The sequence below is a fragment of the Doryrhamphus excisus genome, chromosome 10 (genome assembly GCF_030265055.1).
Source record: "Doryrhamphus excisus isolate RoL2022-K1 chromosome 10, RoL_Dexc_1.0, whole genome shotgun sequence".
Classification (NCBI taxonomy): domain Eukaryota; kingdom Metazoa; phylum Chordata; class Actinopteri; order Syngnathiformes; family Syngnathidae; genus Doryrhamphus; species Doryrhamphus excisus.
In genome coordinates, this window is record NC_080475.1 from 14,184,529 (window position 1) to 14,196,743 (window position 12,215).

The window sequence follows — 12,215 nt, forward strand, 5'->3', positions numbered from 1 at the left end:
TCGGTACGTGACAAAAAATGAAAACTTAAATAAAATTAAAATAATAAAACTTTATAAAATCATTTTTTATTATATTAAGAAAGCAGGAAGTGAACAAATGTAACAGTTAATTATTGTAAAAGTACCAGATGGAGGGGTAGGATTTAATAAGCTTTGCTTCTTCCTACTCCTTTTGGACATGTGGAACTGTGAACTGATTATGGGATGCACTCAATTGTAATCTGATGAAATAATACCATTACCAAAAATAGTCTCGGGGAATATACATGCAGTATTGCTAATATCTATAAGGCTTTGTCACTCAAAGCGCTTATTTTTTAGGGTGTCCGAGATGCTTGAAGGCATTGGGGTTACTATTTCCTGCATCCTCATGTACTGTACCGTTGAGCTGCCTTAAATTTGAACTTATCTGTGACAAAACACTCGGCTCTGAAACTGCATCTAAAGTTCAAAGGCGGTGATGACCACGAGAGATGTGTCACTATCTCGAGTAGGGGGGGGGGTGCCCATCAGAGGGAGTGACTGCACAGGCAGCACCAAGCCATTCATTATTCATCATTCCACAGCAGACTGAAGTAGACGGTTAGCACACCGCCAGGCTTTGACGAGTGCAACAAGCCGACAGCCACCCGATAGGTCAAGGTGACACCGGGGGGGGTGATGGGAAATCCACAGTCAATATTCTAAAAATGATCATCAGTGTAGGTACATTTTATTTGCATTTACTGCACGTCAAATACCCAAATAATAGGAACAGTTCATCACTGTATCAGTGACTGTATCAATATTGTCTGTGAATATTAATGTAATATGCAAATTAGAGGCACCTATTCAAATCGTTTACCACTGAGCAGGAAAGCAAAGGGCACTGATTTCGAGTGGGGTGGGGATGGGGAGGTGTAAACTAATTATATATACAGTCAAGGGATCTGCTTAAGGGGGGGGTCCCTTGTGTAAAGCATGGAGAATATACAGTTTATAAGATAATATTAATCACGCCTGTAGGAACCTGTTATTCATAGACATTCATTTAAATATTATTGACTGTTTAAAAGGCTTAAAAATAAGTTAACTACAATATAATGTGACTATATTTCAAATACATCAACCTGAATAAATATGACACGTATTTGACCTTACCGGCACGAGACGGTAACTTCTATTTTAGTTGCTGGGACTCTCGTGTTGAGTGGATCAAATTCCCCGATGGTTGCCATGGTGATGGATAACTGAGGCGTTGAAAGAGCGACGCTAAAGAGCATCTGAGTAAAAAGACATCATGTCAACACGGTGGTAACCACCGCTATAAGTCCATCGTGAGGAACCTGGTTGTTCGTCTCCGCCTGAGAGAGAGCCGATGGAGGAACCGAGAGAGGCACGGATGAGAGTGTGGGGGTGAGAGAGAACGACAAGGAGAGAGACAGAGAGAGAAGTGGGTTAGAGAGAGCAAGAAAGGAAAAGTTGATTTATTCTTTATGCATTCATAGTGTGACCCTAAAAGTCTGTCTGGTATCACATGAAGGGACTACAGAGCAGCCTGTAGACCTGATTCAAATCCTGATACGTTCTTGTAGTACATTTAGTCAGTGCTGTAAGGTATCCCTGCTGGGGAAAAAACAGTATAGACCAGCTGGTATAGACCAGCAGAAGTTGTGTTCTCGTGCTTGTAGCTGGTCTCCAGACCAGCAAACACAACATATGTATGCTGGTCATGCTGGTAGCTGGTCTCCAGACGCAAAACCCAACATGTGCTTGTCATGGTAGTAGCTGGTCTACAGACCAGCAAACCTAACATATGTATGCTGGTCATGCTGGTAGCTGGTCTACAGACCTGCAAACCCAACTAATGTATGCTGGTCATGCTGGTAGCTGGTCGGCAGACCCGAAACCCAACATGTGCTGGTCATCCCTGCTGGGAAAAAAACAGCATAGAACAGCTGGTATAGACCAGCATGAATTGTGTTCTCGTGCTGGTAGCTGGTCTCCAGACCCGAAACCCAACATGTGCTTGTCATGGTTGTAGCTGGTCTACAGACCAGCAAACCCAACATATGTATGCTGGTCATGCTGGTAGCTGGTTTCCAGACCAGCAAACACATGTGCTGGCCACACTGGTAGCTGGTCTCCAGACCCGAAACCCAACATGTGCTGGTCTCCAGATCAGCAAATACAACATGTGCTGGTCATGCTGGTAGCTGGTCTCCAGACCCGAAAGCCGACACGTGCTGGTCATGCTGGTAGCTGATCACCAAACCAGCAAACCCAACATGTGCTGGTCATGCTGGTAGCTGGTCTCCAGACCAGCAAATACAACATTTGCTGGCCACACAGGTAGCTGGTCTCCAGACCCGAAAGCCGACATGTGCTGGTCATGCTGGTAGCTGGTCTCCAGACCAGCAAACCAAACATGTGCTGATCATGCTGGTAGCTGGTCTAATGTGTGTTTGGGGTACCCATACCAGTGAAGGGAATTTTCGCTCTTTTAAGGCCCTTTTGGTTCAGGTCCTTCAAAAGAGTCGCCTGTTTCTCTCCAATGAGTTTTGTGTATTTGGAAGTGAGCCCTTAAAGAACGAGGGACGGTCCATGGTGGTGCGCAATGGGCCTCAGATTCGGTTGTCCCTCGGTTTTAACGACACAGTAGACCAGGGGTCGGGAAACTTTTTGGCTCCAAGAGCCATGAAGACCAGATATTTTAAAATATGTATCTGTGAGAGCCATATACATTTTTTAAACATTGAATGCAATAAAATGTGTGCATTTTTATGTAAGACCAACAGTTTTAGACATAATGGGCTCTAATCATGTAGACCAGGCACACTACCCCACGCCAAGGGGGTGTGGCCAGCACACTTTTGTGAGCAGCGCAGTGTCCAATAATAAATCAAATACTTGCTGCCATTAATGCAACTTCTGCTGCTGCATGGTTTTGCACCGTACTCAGTATATTTCATTCTTTTGGCCATCTTTGCCAGAAGGCTTGGTTCTGCAGCTTTAGCTAGGTGACTATTTGACTAAAGGAGGAAAGTTTACATTTACATCTTAATGACCGAGGTACACTACCGCATTACCCAGTAATAATCGAGTTTTGGTGTTTGACCTGGAAAATATCATCAGGAAAGATAGATATGGTCGGCCATATTGCAGTAGAAAATAGATGGACGGATTAAAATGCATAAGAAAGTTGTTGATTTTTAATATTTTTAACAGTGATTTATGTGATGTTTACTTTAAAATGTTAGCAAACATACATTTTTATTGTGGTAAGAAATGCTTGAGAGCCAGATACAGTCATCAAAAGAGCCCTACCTGGCTCCCGAGCCATAGGTTCCCTACCTCAGTAGACGCTGAAGGTTTGAGCGAGCTGGCCAGGTGAGGGACCCACCATAGACCTCCACCCCCCACTAGCTGTCACTCACATTCAGTCCCACCACATACATACACATACACCCCTTAGGCTTATAGAGGACAGCCCCCCATACAAGCAGCTGTCTTGCCTTGGTGTGTGTTTTTAGTTATTGTTTTGATGCTCGTAATTACTACGGCTCCCTTCTCATAGGCAGTCCTGACTGTTAAGGATTTCTTCCACACCGCAATATGTCTAATTAACGCTATTTCTTCAGTCCATTTTTACAGTGGAGGGGTCATGGCGAGTGACAACAGAAAAGAAGCGGAAGGATCTATAGTTATTTTCCGCTCTAACGTGCAAGCGATCTGTAATGTGGGATTGGGTGATAAAGTGGACAGCAAGGCTTGTAGTGTGAGTGTGTGTTTGTGGACTGACAGCTAATTATCCAAGGAGGGGAAATCCTGTTTAGTTTCCATTCGACTGTGCAAAAAGGGGGTGTCAGGCAGTTAAAAAAAAAAACATTTAGTTAATTCTTGGAGTTATGCAGCCAGAGTAAAAACGTGAATGAACAATTTGTTATTAGCTAGTGTTAGCACCACAATGCAGCATCGGGATATTTGTTACGGATAATGCATTTTTGACGAGCACGAACATGAAACAAGTACATCTCTTTATCATCAGTAATCGTGTATTCACTCTTCATGCTCTGTGATTGGCCAGTCACCGACGAGACCGACTCCACAGGATGCAGGCAGCAACCACAGAGGAGATGTGGTGCCTCGTTTACGTACACGATGCAATTGGCTTGTGTTGCGTTTGCTTACTAGCTACCTGTTTGCCATAATTTGCAAGAATCACCAACTTCATACAACTCATTAAAACATAATTAAGTCTTACAGATCACATACACAGTACACATATAGTGGAATAATATAAACATAGAAATATTGTTTTACTTTTTGGTTAAATAAATGCTATTCCTAATCAATACAGTTCCTAACAGTGTGTGTAATATGACTAGTTAAACAGAAAAGTCATTTCTTGCCATCCTCATCCTTCTCCTGTGAACTAAAACCACTGAAGTTGTTTTCTTCAGCATTGTAATTTAACAGCCTCATAATTCATTCATCACAAACTATTTTTTCCACATTAAAAAGTGAAAAATAGCTAAATAAAGTATGGATTTTTTGCATCTAAATGCAAAAATAAATGCATTTTGCTTAGCACCATCTCACAAAGCGCAACTAATTTTTCCAGATCATTTCAGCGCTTTTGGTTTTCCCAACAAACCTGCAGCATAAAAAAAGCAGCATGAACCTGCTTCATTCATAATGCTGCCTGATTAGACCATGATAAGAAGCCTGCGTGAATGGGTAACACACAAATACATGCTGATTATAGCAGTTGTTGATGACAGTGTGATAGGAAATCATGCAAATTGCTGAAAAAAAAACATGAGATGGAAGTCATCCATTTTTACAGTACGCTTGGATTTAGTTAACATCACACACAAAGGTAGGACAAATTGACATTTTGAGGGTCTGATAAAGCTTCACGATTCATGTTTTGATGCAACATCCTGTGAATGTCACCTTCCTCATCAGAAGATGCTATAATGGAAGTCACTTTTACTATCTGGGTAACAGATATGAATATAAATGGAGGGGATTTGACCTCTATGATAAGGTAATCGTAGTCCGAAATGTTAAAACTAAATTCAAAACATGAATTACAACAGTAATGTGTAGTCGGTTTTGACGGAATGGTGCCCTCTAGTGGTCAAAATACAACATTGCATAGCTGATGAGTCTAAATTCGCATACCTGTGGGCTTTAAACAAATGTATATTTCCATATTTTATGGCTGTAACAGTGTAGTTATATTTATTAGGTCAGTTAATTGCAAAATAGTTCAACTTTAAGGAAGAACCCATTCAAATTCGACGAGGATCTGATCTGATCTATACTGATTTGTTGATTTCCATTATGGTCACATCAAAATGGCCCCAATGGGAACCAAACACACCACACAGAACACCGTAGTCTGATTTCCTTCAACCTTCAGATTTTCCCCGTTGGCTACACTGGCGGCCAAAGCAGGGTGAGGAAAATCGATTCTGGGTCAGAATAAAATAATAAGATTTATGACGGTGACAGGATGTTCCACTGTATTATAAATCATAATTTGAAAATAGTGATATACTGCCATCTAGAGGACACCTGTGTTTCTCAATGGGTTCTTCTAGTTTAGAGGCACTAGCACCTCATACACGTTTTGGATGCTGATAGATTGTAAATAGTGTATATAAAAAATATAATAATATAAAAAAATATATTTAAAATATATATATATAAAATATATTTTTAAAATATATTTAAAAATATATATAATATATAAAAATATTACAAAAATATAAAAAATAACTAAATAGTGTATATAAATAGTAATGTGCATTAGTAAATATAATTAGTGGAAGCAATGAGACATTGCCACTATTTTACACTCACACACACACTCAAAACGCACAGCTCTTCCCCCAGAAAAACACCCCTCAGTCCTCAAACGGCTTCCCCCAGCAGTCTATTTTCTATTCCCCTGACAGTGTCTTCACTTCAGCAGTGACATTGCACCTTTTCGCTCTGTCAGTTTTTAGCACACGCATTAACAACGCTACGCTTGTGCACATTAATCGTCTTGCACGTGTATGGAATGTTTATTTGTTTGTGGTTCAGTTGGAATTATAGCGCTCACACATATATGCACCACGATTTGTTTTCCAAGCAACGTGAACACACCATTAAAGCATCTCTGAATACCAAATTTGAACACCGAGTGTAGCATCACATGTCATTGTGTATTACCTCTCTGTGGCACACAACTGCCAGTCTTGGCCTAGTTTTTTCCTGGCTGGGCTGGCTGGAGGGCAGATGAGTCTCTCCCCAGAGGATAAGACTGCTTTTAAAAAAAAGGACAAAGAACTAAGGCTTCAATTGTTAACACCAACATCTGGCATCCAAGAAAACAACAACACTCTTAAACACACACACACACACTCAATTAGAGAGTGGATGTGAATATTCCAAAATGCACTATGGCGGAAAGCAACAATTCTCTTTGTTTAATTATGTAGTCACATTTTCCGTGCGTGTTAACTAGGCTTCTGTATTAATTAATACATCAATCAAGGATTGATTAATTCTTCATCTACCAGAAGTTTTTGAACGATTATGCTTCCAGCTTTGCTATTTTCTCTTCCAAGAAGGTGCCTCAAAAAAATGCTTGGAAAAATTTGCTCAGAACCCTGACCTCATCCCCATCAAAATCATTTGACGTGAACTAGAACTGAAACTGGCAGTTCAACGACAGTGACCTATAGTGATAAAATAAATTGTAATTGTTTACACATATTTCAAAATATTTTTCAAAATAATGTGTACTTATCTGTAAGAAGGTCCAGAGAAGCAATAATGAAGATATAAGGGATATATGCAGTTACAATACCGCTAACAGCCACATGAGGGTGTATTTACATTATATCTCTGGATTGCTATGATATGCATTGATGTACTGTATGGTTCTTTTACAATTTTTACAATTCTGTCAAATCTCCCCTCAGGATGTTAGCAAACAAGGTATTGTTTGACATTTGTTGACATGGACAGCTAGATTTTGCTGATGTTATTTTGGCATGGTTGTAGCTGACAATAACTGCTTTTGCTTCAATAAAGAAATTTGGCCCCATCGTCTGTCCATAGTGCTTCCTAATTATGAACCATATAAGGAAGTCCGTCCCTCTGTGACATCACAAAGGGGGTAGTTTTACCACGCTTTCTGAAACCGAGCCATCCCAAACTTCTTTCAGGGCTCACTTCCAAATGCTCAAATATCATTATCTGAAACTTTGGCATGGTTTAACACCAGAATGCAACATTCTAACTACAAAAAGGGACACAGTGGAGGCTCAGATGCAAATTTGATGATATATTACTCATGATATATTACAATATATGACCCCTCCAGGTCACAGTGTCATTGCCCACATGACCACCGTGTTAAACCCTCTCATGCATTTTTTCTACTACCCCTCTTTGCCACTTGCGCTGGCGGGAGGGGTGGATGCGTGGGTGCGCTGCGCCTGGGTGCGCTGCTCACAGAAATTGCAAAGTGAGCTTTCTACAACACGCTGGCGTGATGTAGGGAAGGTGCGCCACTCCGTAAGGAAGTTGCGCCTCGCCATAGGGAAAGTGCGCCGCATCCGGTCTACAAAATTAGAGCCTTGACACTCATGCAAGAATAACATAAACCAAGGACTGGCGACATTTATATAAATTATTTATATATATTATTTTATCAAAAACCTCAGACAGGTTTACTCTATCTCGTAATTCAAATTCTGCCATTTTATGTAGTGCTTTATAATAATAATAATAATAATAATAATAATAATAATAATAATACATTTTATTTGTATAGCGCTTTACAAAATACTCAAAGACACTTTACAGAAGAATGGAGTTGAATAAAAGCAAGTAAACAGAGTAAAAGATACATTAAAATACAACATTCATTCGTTAATACACAGCTAAAACAAGAGTAAAAGCGGGGCATATATATTTATATATGTATATGTGTAATTTTAACTGTGTTTTATTTATTTTAACAAAGCTGTATGGTGACCTTAAGTGTCCTGAAAGGTGCATATAAATAAAATGTATTATCATTATTATTAGTAGTTCTACTGTACAGTTTGTTTAAAAAGTGTACAAAGTGCATAATAACGCTTCTTAGGGAGACAGTTGAAGTCAAAGCTACACACACGTAATATGATGTGTTCCCAGTATGGCTTATTAATGGATACCCATTAATTATGGCATGAAAGCTATACATATTAGCGAAGACTATATGGAGGGACAAGATAAAGCGGTTCTCACTGATACTTCATTTTAGAGAAGTCCAATCAGCGTCCATGCAAACACTGCTGGGGGTGACACACCTCCAATTTAGATTCCTATTAAACCAGCGGTGGCGCGCTTTGACGCCAACCTCCACCGCCAAAACCCAACCCACTCACCCACACACACACACACACACACTCCCAGCCGCCGTGGCCGAGCACATGAACGCGCTCCCTCGCTGTCATCAGTACAAACATCAGCATCTTCCCGGGGTGCGCGCAGAGGAGCGGGAGGAGGAGGACGGGGGAGAGAGAGAGAGAGAGAAAGATAGATAGAGAGGAGAGGACAAAAAAAAAAGACAACAGAGGTGTGAGGGAGGTTAGACGTTGCGTGGATAAAGGCTCTTTGACGACGAGGAGCATGGTGATGGTAGAGGTGAGGCGGTGGAGAATTGTGGATTTGCAAGAAAGGACTGCGCGTATTTGACGCGGATTGCATCCATTCTCGTTTTTTTCTTCTTCTATCGCTTCTTTTGCACATCCTGTTTGGACATCACGGCGAGACAGAGCGGGGGGGAAACCCCACGGATGCAAGGGAAGGTAAAAAAAAGACCTCCCATCCATACCTCCATCCATCCCTTCATCCAGCTCTTAAGGACATCATGACAACATCTCCTGTCTGCTTTAAATGAAAGCATCTACTGTGAAATAAAGATTTTTTTTTAAATCATTCATAGTGTAGCCCCCCAAGGAAAAGGAGCAATGTTGAATCACTTGTCGTGGTGAATTATTCATCAGTACTATAGGTAGGCTATGATTTCTTCAATGTAGCGTTCATTTCTTCCAATGCAAGGCCCCTCATGCTGAACAACAGCGTGGATTCCATGTCATTTTCTCGGGAGGGTGTCCACAAGCAGAGGACGGGGGTGTAATCAAAAGAGATTGTATTTCTTCTTTATTTTAAAAAGCAAGAGGAACAAACATGTTGCCTTCCCAAGAAGCCTCCAAGATCTACCACGGCAACTACAACTACAATTACAACCCGCGGGCGGTCGGGGTGCTGTGGGCCATCTTCACCATCTGCTTTGCCATCGTCAACGTGGTGGTCTTCATCCAGCCCTACTGGATCGGCGACAGCGTCAACACGCAGCAGGCGGGCTACTTCGGCCTCTTCCACTACTGCGTGGGCACGGGGCCGTCTTCCAGCCGGGAGCTCATCTGCGTGGGCAGCTTCTCTGACTTCAGCTCCATACCGTCGGGAGCCTTCAAGGCGGCGTCGGTTTTTGTGCTGCTGTCCATGGTGCTCATCATCGGCTGCATCGCCTGCATGGCGCTCTTCTTCTTCTGCAACACCTCGACAGTGTATAAGACCTGCGCTTGGATGCAGTTGCTGTGCGGTAGGCATGCACACACACACACACACACACACACACACACACACACACACTGTCCCTCCCTCTCTTATTATAGGGAAACACCTTCTGTTTGTGCTGCTGTTTGAATTGTTTTGAGCATCCATGCCTCCGAAACAGGCTTTTGTTGTCACGCTCATATTTAAACAATTTGTAAATAAAACATCAGCATAATTTTTTTTAGGTTTAGGCGTCATGCAAGTAGGTGTCCTGTACTTTAAAGGAGGTTTTGTTGTTGGGAATCCCTATGCTGAGAAAAAAAAGGGGGTGGGGTGTCCATCATGCTCCACAAACATGGCAGACATAATAATACTAGTTATAATATTAAAGCTGGTAGGAGATCGGGAAGATTTGGGTTCGATTCTCCACTTCGGCATGTCTGTGTGGAGTTTGCATGTTCTCATGCGTGGGTTTTGTCCGGGTACTCCGGTGAAGTGCACTGTGATTGGCCAGCGACTAGTCTAGGGTGTACCCCGCTTCTCGCTCAAAAACAGCTGGGATAGGCTCCAGCATACGATGATAATGATGATAAGCGGCATGGATGGATAAATGGATGGATGTGATACGCTTTGCATTTGACCTACCTTTTTATAAAAATTAAATTAAATTAAATTAAATTAAATTAAATTAAATTAAATTAAATTAAATTAAATTAAATTAAATTAAATTAAATTAAATTAAATTAAATTAAATTAAATTAAGAAAGCAGGAAGTGAACAAATGTAACAGTTACTGATTGTAAAAGTACCAGATGGAGGGGTAGGATTTAATAAGCTTTGCTTCTTCCTACTCCTTTTGGACATGTGGAACTGTGAACTGATTATGTGATGCATTCAATTGTAATCTGATGCATGTTCAAATGAAATAAAACCATTACCATTACCATATCTACTCAAAGGACAACACTACAGGACGTAAAGTTGGAAATACTTCACAGTAGTAATTGTATTATACTCTAATAATGAGTCAAAACACAGCCATTATTTAAATACCTGGAAACACAAGTGAGTAGCAAGATGACCGTGGTGGTGGTGGCGGTAGCATCATTCAGGGGCTGCACGAGTGCTGCTGCGTCTCATTGACAGGAAACACAAATTCCAACATGTACTGTTACAAGCTGAAACAAAAACCGGATCATATAGCAAGCCAAAACATACCTCCATGATGACAAGCGATAAAGCTGAAGGTGATGGAGTGTCCAAATATGTCTCCTCCAGACCTGAAACCAATTGAACACTTTGCATTCACATAATAATGTATATGTATTGAGTCATTTGCAGTGGACAGTAAATCTATACTGCTGTTTGTATTGCAAATAAATGCACCATTACATCTCTGACGCTAGTCTAGGTGTTTCCTTCACTGCATCAAGAGTACTGAAACATGATAGGAGTATGTCAGTAAACAAAGCAGATATAAAAACATTATATTTCAAACCCGTTATGGGGGTTACGGCACATTATTTTTATGACTGTAACTCAACAAATCAAAATGAGTTCCAGTAGAAACAAGATAAAGTGTGTGTGTGGCTAAATCAGTATTCTACAGTCAAAGGAGCTTCTTGTTACAGTTAATTAGGGCTGCTGTTTGGATTCTCCATCCCTCCATCCACAGAACAGAGACAGTGTGGGAATACATTGGTGGGATTATGCACGCTACCACAAAAAAAAAAAAGTACGAGAGGGAGCTCCCTTGTAGCCATTGATATTCTAGTGTGTAAAGAATGCAGCAGCATTACAGTGTTATGCTGATGAAATGCAAATGACAATCATCCATCCATCCATCCTCGGCTCATACATGCGGTGATGTGAAACAGAGTTATGAACCCGCCCTTCACGCTGTATTGCTATTTTGAGGGATGAATTCCAGGTCGATGGGATTACTGTTCGGAGGGTAGGTGACATTTTCTCTCCTTGTTTGGTGTGCTTGGATTACAGTTTACAGGAGAGCTGAGTGTGCATTAAAGGGGGGTGGCGGGGGGTAGCTGTGGAATAGAAGGGAAGTCGATGTGTGACATTTACAAATAGCTGTAATTCTATTATCATAATGTTGGACGGTGTTTAGATTTATGGAGAAATAGTTTTATATTTGCATGCTGCACGGCGGGAGTGTGGTTAGCGTCCTGGCCTCCTAGCTGTGAGGGGCCAGGGTTCAATTCCACCCTCGGCCATCTCTGTGTGGAGTTTGCATGTTCTCCCCGTGCATGCGTGGGTTTTCTCCGGGTACTCCGGTTTCCTCCCACATTCCAAAAACATGCTAGGTTAATTGGCGACTCCAAATTGTCCATAGGTATGAATGTGAGTGTGAATGGTTGTTTGTCTATATGTGCCCTGTGATTGGCTGGCCACCAGTCCAGGGTGTACCCCGCCTTACGCCCGAAGACAGCTGGGATAGGCTCCAGCACCCCCCGCGACCCTTGTGAGGAAAAGCGGTAGAAAATGAATGAATGAATGAAGAATGTCCACAGATGGCGGTAATGCACACTAAAGGTGCTTGCCAACTGCCAATAAACAACAGAAGAAGAAAAAAAAACATGAAGAAGAACGCATCATGACAACTTTCC

The 12,215-nt window shown here is 41.4% G+C and overlaps 2 protein-coding genes across 2 annotated transcripts in view; one reads left to right on the forward strand and one right to left on the reverse strand.

The window, feature by feature from the left end:
• Positions 1-1,380, reverse strand: part of cpne9 (copine family member IX) — a 57,337-nt gene extending 55,957 nt beyond the window's left edge. Inside the window, exon 1 of the mRNA XM_058085250.1 lies at positions 1,141-1,380. Within this exon, the coding sequence (XP_057941233.1) occupies positions 1,141-1,262 (122 nt within the window). The 5' untranslated portion in view covers positions 1,263-1,380. The remainder of the gene's footprint in view (positions 1-1,140) is intronic.
• Positions 1,381-8,476: 7,096 nt separating this feature from the next.
• LOC131137333 (LHFPL tetraspan subfamily member 4 protein-like) overlaps positions 8,477-12,215 on the forward strand; it is a 29,506-nt gene continuing 25,767 nt past the window's right edge. The window contains exon 1 of the mRNA XM_058085164.1: positions 8,477-9,637. Within this exon, the coding sequence (XP_057941147.1) occupies positions 9,223-9,637 (415 nt within the window). The 5' untranslated portion in view covers positions 8,477-9,222. The remainder of the gene's footprint in view (positions 9,638-12,215) is intronic.